Here is a 19,280-nt window from a genome sequence, read left to right on the forward strand (position 1 = left end):
TCATTTGAAAAGATACCAACTTAGCTTCAATAGCATACGTGATCTCTGCTCCTATATACCTATTTCCCTCTTTATGTAGTTTTGTCCCACTTTACCACTATATTTTACATGTCTATTATCAGAACTTATGTCTTTTTCTTGTTCAGTTGTATTCTAAGCCTTATAGAAATTAAATAGCAGAGTTGTATTTTAAGGACACAGTACTATTGGGTTTTGGCGTTTACCCTTTTAATTTTCCTTGCTAAAGATCTTCATTTCTTCACACTACCCCAAGCCACTTTCTCCTGTCTTTTCCTTTCAACCTGCAAGACTCCGATAGTGGGCAGATCTTTTGTTGCATACTCTCTCAGGTTCTGTTTTTTATCTGTGAATATTTTATACTCTCCCTCATTTTGAAGGGTAGTTTTGCCAGATAAAGAATTTGAGGCTGGCCATTTTTTTCTTTAAATACTTTAAATATACCACTGCCCTCTCGCCTATATGGTTTCTGACAAGAAATTAGCTCTTAGTCTTATCTTGGATCTCTTGAATGTGACAAATCTCTTTTCTCTTGCTGTTTTCAGAATTCTCTTTATCTTTGGCATTTGACATTCTGATTAGTATGTGTCTTGGAGTAGGCCTATTAGGTTTTATTCTATTTGGATATATTGTATTTCTTGGGCATATATATTTATATCTTTCGTAAGAGTTGGGAATTTTTTGGCCATTGTCTCCTCAGATTACTTTCTGCCCCTTTTTCCTTCTCTTTTTCTTCTGGGACACCCATGATGCATGTGTTTGTGTGCTTCAGGCTATCAGTTAAATCTTTGAGAATCTGCTCATTTTTTTTCTGTATTCCTTTATCTCTTCTCTGACTATTTGATTTTGATTGTACTTTCTTCTAGTTCACTGACTCTTCTGCCTTTTCTGATATGTGTCGAGTTCTAACTCACTGCTATGAATGGCTCTCAGTCTACTTTTAACAGGAGGGAACAGAACATGCTGCTTTTCTGTGACTCCTATGTTACACAGGACCAAGTGAGAAGGAGGATTCCACTCTGGCAGTTCTAGGACAGAAATATCATACCTGATGCTTTTCTTTTTCTTCAGTTCAGCATCTCTGGAGATTTCTGTCCTTTGGTTTTCAGAATTGTTCTGTTATTTTGGGGATGACTTTGTTCTCTGTTTCTGGAGTACCTATTTGTCAAATGTTGGACCTTCAAGATTGATCCCCTTGTTTTCTTTTCTTAGTTTCTAATTCTTTTTCTTTTATTCTTTTTACTGAAAGATTTCCTCAGTTTTGATTTCCAACCTTTCTATTGAATTGTATTTCTCCTAATTTATTTTCAAAGGCTACTATTCATTTCTTAATATTCATTTTAATTGGCATCTTATTCTTGTTTCATAGGTACGTATCTTTTTATCTGAGGATATTAAGGTTTCATGGTTACTTATAGTATTTTACATTTTCTTCTGTTCCCTGAATTATACCTTTTTTCTAAGTTTGTTTCAGTTTTGCTTTTAGATTGTTCAGTGGTCTTTGGCTGACCATTCACATTTTATCTGTGTTCACAGGTGGATTTTTTTTGACAGAGAAATACTAGCTATTTCATTGAGTGACCACCAAATGTCAGTCTCTAGTTCTTTTTGGAGTTTGGAGTGATTGGTTTCCCCAGAGAGGAAGTCTCCATTCTCCAGGGCAGAATCTAAAACTGGCTGCCAGCTTCTAGAACCAAATATAGGAATGGGACTGGAGGCTCTCACTTCCATTATGCAGACTTTTACTTGATACCCTGTTTTCAGTATGGCATCTCACCTATACTTTGGGCTGTAACTAATGATTGTAGCTGTCCAGAGCAGGTTTGACAGTCTAAATTCTCTTTATATTTAACAAATTCCCTTGTTTTAGTTCTATATATCTCATACCTCTGCCTTCAGAGGTGCTTAATGCCTACCATCATTCATGATCCTTCTCAGGGTTTTGCAGCAGGATTGGTTTGCTCTCTAATCCCACTCTTATTGGCTCACCATTCTCTCTCTCTCTCTCTCTCTCTCTCTCTCTCTCTCTCTCTCTCTCTCTCTCTCTGTCTCTCTCGCTCGCTCGCTCTCTCACTCTCTCTTTATCTCTCACTCTCTCACACACACCACATACACACATACACACAAGTTAGTATTCAGCTTCCTTTGCTTTATTGTGTAATTTATAACTTAGTCCCCCTGTATTAGTCAGCCAAAGGGGTGCTAATGCAAAATACCAGAAATTGGTTGGTTTTTATAAAGAATATTTATTTGGGGTAGGAGCTTACAGATGCCAGGCCATAAAGCATAAGTTACTTCCCTCACCAAAGTCTGTTTTCATGTGTTGGAGCAAGATGGCTGCCGATGGCTGCAAGAGTTCAGGCTTCCTGGGTTCCTTCCTTCCAGGATCTTGCTTCTCTCTGGATTCAAGGTTCCTTTCTTCCCAGGGCTTGCTTCTTCCTGGGTTCAATGTTTCTCTTTTTCTGGGGCTGGCTTCTCTTTCCTCTGTGAGCTTACTTCCTAGGGCTCCAGCTTAAGGCTTCAGCGTCAAACTCCAACATCCTCTCAGCTCTGCCCTTTGCCATGCCTTGGTGGGTGGGGACTCAACACCTTAATGACATGGCCCAATCAAAGCCCCAATCATAACTCAATCATGCCCAGGTACAGACCAGATTACGAACATAATCCAATATCTATTTTTGGAATTCATAACCATATCAAACTGCTACAGCCCCTTTCTATCTTCTAACATTCGGATGGCATTTCTCACCTACTATGGCCTTTTCTTATGTTCGTTGTCTTTATGTAAAGTATACTTTATATGCTTTTTAATTTTTGTAAGATTGTTTTAGTAGGACTTGGGTATAAATTCTGACTTCAATTCTCCTTAACTGAAGTTAAGTCAAAATTGTAACCCTTTCAAAGTCTCACAAAACAATGGCATAAAGGGCATACATGCAAGTTTCAAGTGGATGTGGACACTATTTAAAAAGCAATATATTGATGTGGTTCACAACAGGTTAGAAGGAAGTAATAAAATAACAATAATAACACAAGAATTATAGACAATGGTTTTTTAAAAAATGTTATTGGAATATAATTCACATACTATATAATTCAACCATTTAAAGTGTATAATTCACTGGTTTTTGTATATTCACAGAGTTGTGTATCCCTCACCACAATCAAATTTTAGAACATTTTCATCGCCTCAAAAAGAAACCCCATTTATTAGCAGTAAGGCTCCATGCCCACCCAGTACAATGTTAAATCTAAGTGGTGAGAGCAGGCATCCTTGTCTTGCTCCTGATCTTAGGGAGAAAGCATTCAGTCTTTCAATATTAAATATATTAGCTATAAATATACAAGTATATTTAATCCCAGTTTCTCCATGATTGCCCTTGTCTCTGTACTTTCTCAATATAGAAAAGAGATGAAAGCAGAACTTCTGGTTAAAGGGGGCCAGAGAGTTAGAGGGCTCCATTCACAAGATTTTTCTCCCTCTTCCTGTCATTGTAGTCCTTGAAAGACCCTAGGATTCTATTGGATAATGGTTCAAAAACTTCTGAACTAAATCAATAGATGAGAAAGTATAGGACTATTGCTGTGATTCTGAAAATGTGGTCTCCAGACCAACAGCTTCATCATCATCTGGGAACTTATTAGAAATGAAAATTCTAGGGTTCTGACTCCAGACCTGTTGAATCAAAAATTTTATTGGTGGGGCCAAGCAATCTGATTTAAAATTCCCTCAGTGTGAATCTGACGATCACTAAATTTGAGAACCACTGAGCCTAGAATGTAATTTCATGACTTGCCTAATATCATAATTTAGAGTCATGATTACCAAACTGTATGCTGAGGTGTATCAGCATATTTTAAATTTTGAAGGAAACATGGTGATACTTGAGTTTCTTGGACATTATGTGAACTACTACTGTGAGGTTGTTCACAGTTTCAATATTAGATTGATGATGTTACATCTTTGCATTCAAGGTTTTCTGCAGTTGGGGTGAAAAAGGCGTAACCAATCTGATTCCAAAGTTTGAGAAGTTGTGTAGTGCCTAACAGAAAGCAAGCACATCCCATTTGTAATTGAGATTGTAATAATTATTTTCCTTTCAGGTGTGTATTAATTCTTAAACAGCTACTAAATTATTAGGACATAAATACTTAAAAGTTGTTTCGATGTAAGTACTTAATAAATGAAACTATTAGGTATTCTTTTTTCCCAGAGGCATAGAGGGGGGGAATTACATAGAGGGGTTCACAGACTGAGAAAGCTTGGGAATCCATATTTTAGAGGATTATACTTACTGAGCATTTTACCACCAGGGTGGGAGAACACCTCTTATCTTTTCTTGTCTATGTTGAAAAGTTAGAGTTAGTAATTTTAAACCTCATCAGATTATACACAATTAATAAAATGGTCTTAACAAGACTGTTTAACATAAAAAAATAAATCTTACCCTTGTTTAGATTGAAGGCTTAAGTTTGAAATGGATGACGGTGATGGTACCACAATATTGTGAGCCCTAATTAACAGCATTGAATTATCATAGGTGAATGTGGTTAAAAGGGGAAACTTTGTCATTTTTTGTTACTAGAATAAAAATTGAAAGATAAAACAGGACTGTGTAACACAGTGAACCTATTATAGACTATGCAGTATAGTTAATCGTACAAGTATAAGAGTGTTCTTTCATGAATTATAACAAATGTACGACACTAATAATAAAAGGTATTAATCAGGTGGTATATGGGGAAAATACAAATAATGTATACGATGGACAATAATTAATATTACTGTTTTAATAGCCTTTTATCAATTTTAGCAAAGATAAATACTGTTTAAAAAAGTATTGTAATAATTAAAAATTGCCATCATCAATTGTAACAATTATTACACGCCTGTGCAAGCAAGGTGTTGATGGTGGGGCAGTGTATGGGAATCCTGTATTTTATGCATAATCATTCTGTAAACCCCCAACTTCTCTAATAAAAAAAAATCTTATCCTATGAAATTTCACTAGTACATCTTTGCATGAATGTTTCTTCTTGCCTCCATAGGTATGGTCTGAATATGCGTTGCTTGGCAGCTCGGGTCAACTATAAGACTTTGATTATCATCTGTGCACTCTTCACTTTGGTCACAGTACTTTTGTGGAATAAATGTTCCAGCGACAAAGCAATCCAGTTTCCACGACACTTGAGTAGTGGCTTCAGAGTGGATGGATTAGAGAAAAGAGCAGCAGCATCTGAGAGTAACAACTATGTGAACCTCATGGCCAGACAACAGTCTGAGGAGGCATTCCCTCAGGAACAGCAGAAAGCACCCCCTGTTGTGGCAGGCTTCAATAACAATGGGGGAGGCAAGGTGTTTGGGCTGAAATATGAAGAAATTGACTGTCTTATAAACGATGAACATACAATTAAAGGGAGACGAGAGGGGAATGAAGTCTTTCTTCCATTCACTTGGGTAGAGAAATATTTTGACGTTTATGGAAAAGTGGTTCAGTATGATGGCTATGATCGGTTTGAATTCTCTCATAGCTATTCCAAAGTCTATGCACAGAGAGCCCCTTATCACCCTGATGGTGTTTTTATGTCCTTTGAAGGCTACAACGTGGAAGTCCGAGACAGAGTCAAGTGCATAAGTGGGGTTGAAGGTTGGTATCTGTCTGCTCCGCTTGCATTTTTCTAGTCTGATTGTGTTGAGGAATAAGAAAGTGTAGGTTTTTATTATATACAGCAAGCACCTAGCAAGTCAAGGGACCTTTCATCACTCTGACTTATCAGGGAGGAATCTAGGGCATGTTTCTGATGGTGTGATTGAAGAGCACAAACAGATTACACTCAGTCAAATAAGATTATTCCATTAGCCTCAGAATCTAAAATTCTGAGCAATGAGGCCAATGCATAGCATCTCTAGAAATTTTGGGTTAAAAATATATAGTTTCTATCCTCAAGAAGAGATGGGAAAGGAGAGCATCCATTGGACCCATCAGTATACCAGTGCAGTCTTGTATCAATCAGATTTGCCAGGTGTCACCTATAGATGGAGTTTTAAAGTCCTATAGAATAAGACAATGCACAGATACCATTTTCTCTCAACTTAGACCAAACTCTTGTAGTCCATTGCATACTGTCTTGCAGTATATGCCATTCTTTCAGAGTCTTTAAAACCTCAGGCAATGAGGATTTCTTGTGAGTATAATTAACCCATTGTGGAATTTGCATTTCAAATCTAGGGTTTATCAGAAAGACATTGAATTTGACATTAATGTACATCATTTAAAAGGGAGAAAGAATTTAAGTGTGTTTTGAGTTTGCTTGGTTTGAGGGGGTTTTTTTGTTATAAAGTGATTTCATTATCTTATTACCTTTTTAATTTGTGCTGAAGCTTTTTAAACTTTTTTTTCTTTTTGAATTTTCTTCTCACTTGGTCACTCTGTGGATATTTTCAGACTCCCTTAGGTTGAAGGCCTGTAGACCATGTTTCTCAAGTTAGTGATGTGTTTACTCATCAAATTGGAAATTAGAGTCTACATACTCTGATGCAGGAGCTTTTTACTTTGTTTCCACTATTTATTTAAGTGTTTTATAATATCTTCAACAAATGCTTAGAAGAGGGAGAGGGGCCAGATATCTATAATTCTTTGTACCCCAAGATAATTATGTTTGTATATGCTCTGAAAGTCTTTGTCATTAGGCATATGTTAACATAGTTGTAATGATATTTATTATACAGTAATTTCAAGAGGATAATCGTTTTGTTTTCTGCTTTTTTTGCCTAATGTATTATGATTATTTCCCCTTGTCATTGAGTAGTTACTAAACATTTTAGTAGTCGACTAATATTCCGTAAGGACATGCCATGATACATGCAATATATAGAACCCATCTCTTTAGTTGGACACTTAGGTCATTTCCAGGTTTTTTGTTTGTTTGTTTTTTTTAAGATTTATTTTTTATTTATTTCTCTCCCCTTCCCCCCCCCCCACCAGTTGTCTGGTCTCTGTTTACATTCGCTGTGTGTTCCTCTGTGACCGCTTCTATCCTTACCAGTGGCACCAGGAATCTGTGTTTCTTTTTGTTGCGTCATCTTGTTGTGTTAGCTCTGTGTGTGTGCAGCACCATTCCTGGGCAGGATGAACTTTCTTTCCCACTGGGCGGCTCTCCTTATGAGTCACACTCCTTGCACGTGGGGCTCCCTACATGGGGGACACCCCTGCGTGGCAAGGCACTCCTTGCGCACATCAGCGCTGCGCATAGGCCAGCTCCACATGGGTCAAGGAGGCCTGGGATTTGAACCGTGGACCTCCCAGGCGGTAGGCGGACGCCTTATCCATTGGGCCAAGTCCGCTTCCCAGGTCATTTCCAGTTTTTTGTTCTTAAAAATACTGTAGCTATTCATAATTAATCTTCATTTGCATTTATATCATTTTCCAAGTAGGATTTTGTTTCCTTTTAATTTTACTTATAATTTGTTCATTTTTAAAGTTTTTAGTCCTAGTTTGCATAAACTTATAGATTTTTTGGACATTTTTGCTGTTTCCTTTTTATACATAAAGTCATTTCCCACACTGTGAGCAACTGTTCACTTATATTTTCTTTAATCTACAATTTCATTTTTTTATATTTGACTTTTTAGTTCAGCTAAATGTATGTTTTGGTAAGTGGTACATGGTCATGGGCTAACTTTTAATTTTCTCTCCAACATGTATTGAATAATAGACCTTTTCCCTGCTGATTTGTGATGCAATCTTTATCATTATACTAAAAGCTTTTGTATACTAGAGTGTATTTCTGGCTCGCTGTTCTGTCCCCTTGTTTAGTCTACCAACTCTTATGCTAGTTGTACATTATTATAGCCATCACCCAACTTTAATGAGATTGTATAAACCTACCTTTTATTAAGTGATAATTCTATTTGAATTTTGAAAGAAAATTCTTCCTCGGAGAAAGCATACAAAAGTTTAAAAGCTTATCTGTAGCCTAGGTTTTTTAGCTTATATGGTCCCTAACTCCTTAAGCATAGTTTGTTTTGAAACTGTGTCAAAGCATGTATGATTTGTGTGCTGACCAGGTGCTTGTTAATTTATTTTTAGAATTACAGAAAAGAATTTTATCTCTCAACATATGCAACAATATGATAGACTGTGCAATATAGTATTATTGTTTTTCCCATGTAGGAAATTACTAAAATAAACAAGAATGCCAACCTTTATTGCTCAGAACTTTACAAAAGATAATCCATGAATGAATTATTTCAAAAACCCATGGTTAAATACACTACTTTAATTCATTTTTAAAAAGCATTCTTTGTTCTCAAGAATTACATTTTAACATGAAGGGTAGGTAAAAGAATTGCAAACTGTTTATATTTTCAGTTCCTCAGTGATAACTGGCTTCTTATGCAAATACTTTAGCCATCAGATTATATGCTTCTTGATTTGACCACATCTTGACATTGGAGGGAAAGAGGAGTATGTAGTTAATTTGTTTAAGTACAAATGTTTAATAAAATTTCAAGATTACTATTCTAGAATAAAATTTAGCAGTAATATTAATCAGTGTGCATCTAAATTGTACAGAATTTGAGGATATGAAATAGAAGTACAAAATGTGACATCTGTAGCTATGAATGAAAGTAACACATAAAAAGTCAACCCTTAAAATATTTTATAACCTTTCATTGCTGTCAACAAATAATGACTATGTGTGAACAAATAATTAATTTTCTTTTTCATATCTGGTTAATTTGGTTCTAGTTTTTAGTAATTATGAAGATAATGTAAAAAGGAAACTCAAAAGTTGTTAACTATAAAATTCCCCCAAAGTAATACAGTGGAAAGTGGTGTTCAGAATAGGCTTGTAAATGTCTTGATTTGGTTATTCATTTTGTTTCTGTGTTTTATAGGTGTACCATTATCTACACAATGGGGACCTCAAGGCTATTTCTACCCCATCCAGATTGCACAGTATGGGTTAAGTCATTACAGCAAGAATCTAACCGAGAAGGCTCCTCACATAGAGGTTTATGAAACAGCGGAAGACAAGGACAAAAACAGCAAGTCTAATGACTGGACTGTGCCAAAGGGCTGCTTTATAGCTAGCGTGGCTGATAAGTCTAGATTCACCAATGTTAAACAGTTTATTGCTCCAGGTGAGTTATGTATAATACATGTGCCTGATTTTATGTTTATTTATAGTATCTGGTACTCCCTTAAACTTTTAGTATGGTTTTTAAAACACATTAGCAGACTCTTTTTACATTAGGTTTATAAAGAAACAAATGGTGTCACCCAAGTGAAATCCCCTAAGGGAGAGCTAAAAATTCAAGGTTATAAAAAGGAACATTTGCTGTGTGAAGAGCCAAGCCATATATTGAGTGTTAAAAATATATCTCCCTCCAGGGATCTATATCCCATATGTATGAAGTTCCTCGGTTTCTTTTAGTATTTCAATACAGTATTTATTTAATTTTTAAAATACTTTGCATTAAGGTAGAAATTTTTCTTTCTGGAGAGAGCCTTTCTTTCCTTTGCCTATTTTTTACCAGAAGCTTTTTATTTATTCAAAATAATATAATATTACCAAATACAGACCTGCTTCTCATACTAAATTTTGTCAGTGTACTAGATTGTCTCAAACTTCATATAAAACCATTTTCATTAATAAAATAATTTAGAAAATCAAATTAACTTTATGCATTTCCTCTTTTACTATGACAGTCTCATTAATTAGGATGTAATGCATTTTTATCCATTAATCAATACCCATGAGAATTAATGAGTCCTTTACTTTAAAAGACTATGAAATAGTTTTAGTTACCACCTCACGCTTAATTCTCTATGGGGAAATGTTGTCAAGAAAAAATCTCATCCCCCCCCTTCCCGCCAATCTTGTCAGTGGTAAATAAAAGGAGAGGAAAGGTTATAAGAATGCTTCTGTATTCTCTCCTTGTCCTTTATTGATGACTGTGTAATTCACAGACCTTGAAAGCCACAATACAAATCTACTCATTTTAGATGGCCTTAAGTAATGGTTTTATGAGTGCTTAATGCTCTGCAAATAATGGGTGACCTTTGATTTTTTTTATGTGACTTAGAACTTCTTTTCTCCCATGGCATTTTGTGATGTTCCGTGTGCATAGAGCATCTTCACTTATGTAAAACAATGGGCTTGGTACATGGATATGTTTTAAAATACTTAGTTTGTCATACCTAAATGGTATAGGAGCAGGAAATGGTTAGACTAATTAAGCAAAAGAAAATTTGGTTTTGAATATATCCAAGGAGCTTATTTTTATACTGATTAATAATATTGTCTGGATTAGGGTAGAAAACATCAGCCCTCATCTTGATCTCCTCAAGTGCCTTGGGAAGTTTTCTAGAACAATTTTTTGAACTCGGTCCTTTTTAGAGCAACAGATTTCACTGTGTACTTTGGATGTCCCAGGTAATGCAAAAGATATAGGTCTCCTACCTACTAAGTAGGAGATCCTCACCTTAACTCTTCATTCTTCAGCTTGTAGCTAAAGATAAACTACCTCATAACATGGTTTTAAGAATATGGAAGAAATAACCCTGGTTGTGGCAGTGACTCTGCCAGGAGGACACAAGCTACATGGAGGTGGGATGCCCTGTTGGTGGGAGTGTGCTGGGTAGGAATGGGATGCTTGTGTGACACTCTGAAGGTACCTGAAGTTGCATTTGGTACAAGAGAGTGAGGGAGAGTGAGTTGGAGTTACATGGGAATTGTCACTAAGAGCAGGAAAAGGTAATCTAAGAGGTGAGACTGTTTTATTGATACATACATATGCAAGATGGGGCCTCATGGGAGATAAATTAAGAGAATTGCTATTAAGAGAAGGAATTTGGGACTTGTACTTAAAAGCAAAGGTCTGAGTGAGGTGAAGCTGTGGGGAACCAGAAGCTGAATGCTGTTGGTCTTTTATTTCTTTCTTTCTTAGCGCTTAATTTTTTTTCCCAGTAAGGGAATAAAACTGTCTAGGGATAGAAACATAATATGACTCTATAGCATATTTTTTTACTGTTACATTTGTTGAAGAATGTTTTTTTTCCCTCTTCCTTTAAAATTGAAACTCTATACCTGTCCTTCTCTACCTTCCTTTCCTGAAATACCGTCTTCGTCTCCATGACCTCATGTTCTCCTATTGCTACAGCCAGTCTTTCTCAGGCTTCTTGTAAGCTTCTCTTCCTCTGCCTGACCCTATCTCTCCATGTTCCTCAGAGTTCTGATTAGGGCTTCTTCTAACTCCACACAATAAAGTTGTTGATTAAATTAATGAAGGAAGCAGTTTGTATTGTATATGAAGATACTGATTTAAAGACTATTTATCATCTTTTCTTGCCTAAAGTACATATACCACTTACAGCTAAAATAGACAGATGTAGTGACTCCTGAGAATAACTTCTCAGAGCTTGAATCAATAGAAAATGCAGAGTTTTTCATTAGATTTAAAGTAGGCATTTCCAGATAACATAAGACCTTCCAGCAGAGCTCAGAACCTTCCCTGATATATTTCCAAACTGATTGCCACACCATAGTCACATCCCATTTGATGTTGGGCAGGTTATTTAACCTCCCTATACATCTATAAGATGCAAATTAAAAGACCTTATTTCATAAGATTTTTTTTAAAATGATGATGGTTGGTTGATTTAAATTGGGGGTTTTGACTTCTCTGTTACGTCTCCTGTGTGGCTCAGTAACTCCTCTGGTGGTGGTCAAGTTTTAGGAAAATTAATAGTTTTTAAAAAGGTTACATCATTCTTTACTGATTTCTTTGATCTGATCTGTTATGTTGAGATACTGAGACATAAGATGATTGTTTGAACCATATCATTTCATCAGATTTGTATTCATAAAGTAAAAATTATGAAATCTTGGGAGAAAATTAGGTACTACTTTAACTTTTTCCTATTTAAGTTCTTAATGATTGTTATCCAGGTTGGCCAGAATGGATGTCATAGTTAACATTGGCTGACTCATGAGAATGAGGCATTACTCTAAGAATGAAAAAAAATAAGTAGCACTCAAGATAGTCTACTCTGCTGAATATAATTTAATCGTGGATAATTCGTAAGTCAATTCAGAATCTTGCAATGTTTCAGGGATGTTGTACTGAACATCAGCTTCTATTTTTTTATAGATGCATAGTGATACTAGTTAAAAGGGAGATTTCATGTTGACATTTTTATTACCAAAATGTATTTTTACTATATTAGAAGTTTACTTCTGAAATCACTTTTTAAAAAGTTAACCATAGCATCATTTGATCCATAAATTTATCAAGATATTCTCATTCTTGATGTAATTTCCATAACTATTCATCAAATGACATAATTAAGAGCCTTAGGCCAAATATATCCATACTAGGAGAATCCATTGTTGCTAGAGCAAATGATCAACTCAACATGCTGACTTTCTCTAAGTTTATTGCACTATAATATACTATCATCTGTTCACATTTCCTGTCTTTGCACACTTAAGATTTCCTCAAAGCAGATCTGATTCTATGGCTTCGTCTAAGAGAAATCACCCTTCCATTGATTATTCTCATGGGGATGCCATTTCTCATATCACTTGTCTTTTTCACAGTCTGTGAACTTAGGTCCAGACTGCCACTAAGTAGCTTTTGGCCTTGGGCAAATCATTTAACCTTGCAAAGCCTCCATATCATTATCTCTAAAATGGAAATAATTCCTGCCCTACCAGCCTCAGGATTATTGTAAGGATCTAATGAGATAATATATATGAATGTGTTTTGAAAATGTGAGCTTTATAAAGATGAAAATATTCATATTCTCCTTTAATATTTTAAATTTTATACTGTTTGTTTATATTGTTATTGCTGCCTCTGTTTGGTTTTAATACGCTCAATTTCTTTTCTTCCCCCATGCCCCTACCCTTGAAATAGCTCCCTTGTCTGTTTGCTTGTTTGCTTTCATTGTCTGCTCGTTGTTTTTGCTCGTTCTCTGTTTTGTTTTGTTTTTTCTTTTAGGAGGCAATGGGAACCAAATCCGGGACTTCCCATTTGGGAGGAGGGTGCTCAACTGCTTGAGCCACATCCACTCCCTCAGTTTTTTTCTTAGTAGTTCCAGACAGCAGTAACCATCTTTATGGAAGTCAGCTATCATTGGACTATAGACAGGCAAAATCAATTTCCCGTTTGATAATTTGTCAGATAAAACACTTATTACTATTTTATTGGTGTCTGAAGCCAGTGGTTTCAGAATAATTGTAATAATCACTACCCTTTGTTTTGTGCCAGGCCATTATGCTTTTTTAAAAAAAACCCTCACATTTACCCCACAAAGTAATATTATCTGTATTTAACATGTGAAGAAACTGAGGCTCAAAGAGGTATATCTTGCTGGAGATCTCAAAGCTAGTAAGTAGTAGAACAAAACTTCAAAGCTTTTTTTTTTTTTAACTCCAAAGCCTAAACTTGTCGCCATTGTCCCTTGCTTTTTGTTGAATACATGAGCCCATTGCTTAATTTATAGAAATTTTATTCATGATTCCAGTGACTACCTGAAAACAAACTACCATGTTCAGCATCAAATAGAGATTAAGAGCATGGACTCTGGGGCCAGATTAAGCCACGTCAAACCTCAGCTCTACCACTTACTCTCTTTGTACCTTAGACAAGTTACTTAGCTTCTCTGTGTCTTAGCTTCTCATTGTAATATGAGAATAATAATAGCACCTACCTCTTGTAATTGTTATGAGAATTAAATGATATATGTATAAAGCACATTGGAAATATATATTAAATGTTAATGTTAATTTTTAAAATGTAATTCATGTATAATCATTCTAGCCTCTTTCTTACAGTATTAAGTGTTGAACCAGCTTTTAGCTATTTTTTCTTTTTACAGAATGGGTATTCTAGAACAGTCATTGACTCTTGATCAGCCAGTATTAGATCTAAAAAAGGCAATATTATCAACAGTATCTTAGCCATTTGCCCTTAATCCTCTGATGTAAATCAGATTAGCTTTTGTTTAATGCTCACAAGCCATCATAGACTTACTAGTTCAGTCATTTTTTATGTTTAATCTTAAAAAAATAATGATCTGACACAAAAAAACTGAAATATATTTTTTATGGTCAATGGTTGTTAAGGATGAATTGCATTAGATTTAAATACTAAGGAGCTTTTATTCTAATTAATTTTGTTGGTATATTTCTTCCCTACAGAAACTAGTGAAGGTGTATCTCTACAGCTGGGGAACACAAAAGATTTTATTATTTCATTTGACCTCAAGTTCTTGACAAATGGAAGTGTGTCTGTCATTTTAGAGACCACAGAGAAAAATCAGCTCTTCACTGTACATTACATTTCAAATACCCAGCTAATTGCTTTTAAAGAAAGAGACATATATTATGGCATTGGACCTAGAACTTCATGGAGCACAGTTACCAGGGATCTGGTCACTGATCTCAGGAAAGGAGTGGGTCTTTCCAACACAAAAGCCGTCAAGCCAACCAAAATAATGCCCAAGAAGGTGGTTAGGTTGATTGCAAAAGGGAAGGGGTTCCTCGACAACATTACCATCTCTGCCACAGCCCACATGGCTGCATTCTTCGCTGCCAGTGACTGGCTGGTAAGGAACCAGGACGAGAAAGGTGGCTGGCCAATTATGGTGACTCGTAAGTTAGGGGAAGGGTTCAAGTCTTTAGAGCCAGGGTGGTACTCTGCCATGGCCCAGGGCCAAGCCATTTCTACATTAGTCAGGGCCTATCTGTTAACAAAAGACCATATGTTCCTCAATTCAGCTTTAAGGGCAACAGCCCCTTACAAGTTTCTGTCAGAGCAGCACGGAGTTAAAGCTGTGTTTATGAATAAATATGACTGGTATGAAGAATATCCAACCACACCTAGCTCTTTTGTTTTAAATGGCTTTATGTATTCTTTAATTGGGCTGTATGATTTAAAAGAAACTGCAGGGGAAAAACTTGGGAAAGAAGCAAGGTCCTTGTATGAGCGTGGCATGGAATCCCTTAAGGCCATGCTTCCCTTGTATGACACTGGCTCAGGAACCATCTATGACCTCCGTCACTTCATGCTCGGCATTGCTCCCAACCTGGCCCGCTGGGACTATCATACCACCCACATCAATCAACTGCAGCTACTAAGTACCATTGATGAGTCCCCAATCTTCAAAGAATTTGTCAAGAGATGGAAAAGTTACCTTAAAGGCAACAGGGCAAAGCACAACTAGAGCTCAACCAAAATCATATAGCAGTCTCTGCCGTACACAGGAACTATGGGGCTCTATTTCAGGACAGCATAGGCACATTTTAAAAGGTTGTATACTAGGTTTTGGTGAATTACATCAAAGTAATACTTAAACAAGTCTTCTGAGATAACTGCATTCCATGTATTGGGTGTTTAAAAATGTAGAAGACATTTAGAGCATAAGAGTGTTTAGTCAATGGACTGAACAAAGTTGTTGAACTTTACTGTGCTTATCACCCTTGTATAGTTTCACGGATAGTCCAGTCACTATCAGTTTGGAAAAGATAATGGTAAGTAGCTATACCAGTCAATTGACTACCACTTACCTGAAAACTTAGTATGGATCTCTTTTAAAATGTGATTATTTAAGTTTATGTTGAAAGCAGACTTAAGAAAAATTTTTGTGCTGTAATACAGTAAATATGTACTTGTAGCCTGGATAGTGGACTGTGTGCAACTTTTTAAAAAGATGTTTCTTTCCTATAGATTAATTTCTTGGGTGCAAATGAGCATTTGTTACATTTGTTCAATTTGGTATATATGGAAAATATTTTGAATTTATGGTTTTCTTGAAACATGTAGGTTAAAAACACAGCCAGTGTTCAGGCTTCACAGTTATATAATGTAAGCACAACTAAAATGAAACTCATTGACTGCACAAGAAATTACACAAATGTTATCTGTTTTATGAAACTTGATCTACAATCAGTAAAGGTTTGATAATCAATATATCCCTCCCCTACTCCCATTGTGATGGTTTCTTTTTGTCACCATCTAGGATTTTGTATTTCATTTCAGAATATAATTGAGAATATTGTCCATTTTGGTATAACATTTAAGAAATTTTATTACAAACCTAAATTTGGATAGAGGTTAGTAATTTTTGTAAGTCTACCACCACGAACCCTCTTGCCCCCCTTTGAAAATAAATCTTTGGTCAAATATTACATACAAGAATCATAGCAGGGGTATTTCCTCTTTTGTTCATTCTTGGTTATCAGCTTTCTAAATCACCAACTGTTCATCATTGTTTTTCTTTTGCAATTTTAATTTTAAATTTTTCAGCTATTGGATAGAAGACATACTACTGCATTGGCTATACGTGTGTAATCAGACCCATATTTAGGTTATATACCCTGCATATCTCATGTAAGCAGGTTTCATAGCCCTCATACCATGGTTAGTGTCTGCTAATGGGTTTTAGGCATGAGGTCAAAACCTTAGGAAGGTTGATTTTGCTCTGGCTTTTGTTTTAGTGTATGACAGCACACTAAATCAATACTGTAATTTTTACAGATTAGAAATATGAGACCCCATACTTTCAGGGCATGTCAAGCTCTTTCGCTGTGACTCTTACTAAATGCACATCAAGAGTCAGATGTATATAGGTCAACTTTCCTACACTATCTTAATTGAATTCAGCCTATGAAGCACTACTTAGAAGTCAGGAAAAATAAATAAATGTATATATGGTAGCTTCAAGAAAGGGCAGGAGCAAAGAAGCTAGATCTATACTGAGGACAATTTTAAAGTGGCCATGGAAAAATAAGCTTAGACTCCTGATTTATGTGACCACACGTTTTTATTTTGCCCACAACAAAAATCATTGTGGTTATTTTGTTTTCTCCTAGTTTTTTACCATATGATTCTTAGATATGTCAGTAAGACCATCTGTATTCCATCATTTTTATTTTCAGTGTCGAAGTTCAAAAGCAAACTCTCCAATCTGGGAACCCTTTTTACTTCATTGCATTTGTTTTGTTATTATTTGGAATGGTCTAGACTTCTGCCTTGTGTTTGCATGCTGGTGCTTCAGATTAGGGGGAATCAATGAAAACAGTATGGTACTGCTTCTGTGACAATTATCAGTGCCTTAACAATGTGGCTGTCTTTTTCCACTGAAGAAGGAAAAACGTTTTGATCTAGAAATGGCATTGCTATTTCATTGCTTGTGGTTTCATACTGCCTTCCACATTGCAACAGCAACTTGATTTTTCTTATGATCCCAGAATTTTCTGTGAGGGTGAGTTGAACCTATAGCAGCATTGCCAGTACAAACCAATTGTTCTCAAACTTTAGAATGCCTCAGAATCACCTGGGGAGCTTATTAAAGTGCAGATCCCAGATATTCAGTAAATCTGACAATCTACATCTTAAACAAGTATTCAGGTGACTCTGATGCAGTTGATGGGTGGGGGGTGGCACATACTTGAAGGAACACTGCCATAAGCTAACCATTGCATTTTTGCCCCTAAAAATATACAGAATTTTCTGAGGTTTAAATCATGTAAAATGTTTACTTTTTCTGAGCTTAGAAAGAAGAGGAAGGGTATTTTAAGGTTTATTTTGTTTTGTTTCTTCAACTATTTCTCTGACTCCAAGGTGATAGATACTAGTTTTTTCACGTATCTTGAGTGAAGCTTTGATGTTAAATCTGTTGCCACTTCAGTTACAAAACCATCCAGAAGTTTCCAGGTGAAGGTCGAGTTTGACCCTTTAGGAATTTTTGTACATAAAGGCCTCATCAAAGAACCACCCTGTGTGTGAACAAATGCAAAAGTGGCACACAAGCACAACTCTCCAGATGTGGCAGTCCTTTTTCTTGATCAGTGTGCAAACTTTCACTGAAAGCTGCTATTTTCATCCTTGTAATTGTTTTTCTTGTTTCTCTTCCATTGTACATGTGGGTTATATACCATGTGTTAAATATGCAATAAAGTGTTTACTGGATGCCCTTCTGAAGGGTAGTCCTTTGTAAAGCTGTACAGACTTTGCAGTTTAAGCACAATGTGCACATGTTAGTTTTATATACAGCAAAACTTGATTTTTTGCAGATGGAAAGTTATTTTGTTTCTATACAAAGTAAATGGATTGTTTGTGCTTAATGTAAAGCTGCTTTATAAAATTGTAAAATAAAGTTTTTATCTTGAAAGGTGTATACCTGGATGTTTCTCTTTCTTCTTTCATTATTCTAAGGTTAGTTTAGCCCAGCAAACAGATTTCTGGCTGTCATTTCCTTTTCTACCTTTGATTAGTCAGGCAACAAATGTTAAAGGCCTGCTAGGCCTTTTAAGACAAGGGAGAAAAGAGCATAATACACAGGCCTAAACTCTGAAGAGTTTTAATTCACAGTGGGATCCAATTTCCAAAAAACAAAATTCTAACTTGTGTACTAAGTCAGGGGAGTTGTGAACTTAAGCTAGAAGTTCAGGGGTGGGTAGAGATAAAAGAAGAAGAGAGAGTAACATGGGCAAAAACAGATGCCCATGCCAGGCGGAGGAAGCCCTTTCCCATGAAAATTACAGGTCATTCATGTTTAATAAGTATTCAATTGTAAAATATGTAACGTAAGTCATTTTAAATGGACAATTCTTTGATATTAGGTGCATTGAAAACACTGTATAATTTTCATCACTATTTCCAGACTTTTAATCATCCCAAACCAAAACTCATACACATTTAGGAATGACTCCCCATTTCCTCCTGCTTCCTCACCTATTCTTTCTGTCTCTATGAATTTGCTTATAGTAAGTATTTCATATAAGAGGAATCATACAAAATTTGTCCCTTTGTGTCTGGCTTATTTCATACAACATGATTATCTTAAAGGTTCATCCATGTAGTAGCATGTACCAGCACTTTGCTTTCCCCCCACACACACCTGAATATATTCCATTGTATGGATATACCACATTTTGTTTATCCATTCATTGATGTACATTTGAGTTGCTTCCACACTTTGGCTATTGTGGATAATGCTGTGTTGAACACTGATGTACAAATATTTCTCCAAGACCCTGCTTTCAATTTTTTTGGGTGTATGCCTATGTTTAACTTTCTGAGGAACTGCCAAACCATTTTCCACAGTAGCTGCACCTTTTTACATTCCCACCAACAATGTAAATGAGGGTTCCTATTTCTTATCCTTACCAACATATGTTTATTTTCAGGTTTCTAAATAATAGCCATCCTACAGGGTGTGAAGTGGTAGTTTTGATTTGCATTT

At 35.9% G+C, this 19,280-nt stretch overlaps 1 protein-coding gene across 3 annotated transcripts in view; it reads left to right on the top strand.

The window, feature by feature from the left end:
- Window positions 1–18,210, top strand: part of GLCE (glucuronic acid epimerase) — a 127,874-nt gene extending 109,664 nt beyond the window's left edge. For all 3 annotated transcript variants that reach the window (XM_071214257.1, XM_004451042.2, XM_071214258.1), the window contains 3 exons: window positions 5,068–5,666; window positions 8,921–9,166; window positions 14,233–18,210. In XM_071214257.1, coding sequence (XP_071070358.1) covers window positions 5,081–5,666; window positions 8,921–9,166; window positions 14,233–15,257 — 1,857 coding nt within the window. In that variant the 5' untranslated portion in view covers window positions 5,068–5,080 and the 3' untranslated portion in view covers window positions 15,258–18,210. The remainder of the gene's footprint in view (window positions 1–5,067; window positions 5,667–8,920; window positions 9,167–14,232) is intronic.
- The last annotated feature ends 1,070 nt before the right edge of the window (window positions 18,211–19,280 follow it).

The sequence above is a fragment of the Dasypus novemcinctus genome, chromosome 3 (genome assembly GCF_030445035.2).
Source record: "Dasypus novemcinctus isolate mDasNov1 chromosome 3, mDasNov1.1.hap2, whole genome shotgun sequence".
Lineage (NCBI taxonomy): Eukaryota > Metazoa > Chordata > Mammalia > Cingulata > Dasypodidae > Dasypus > Dasypus novemcinctus.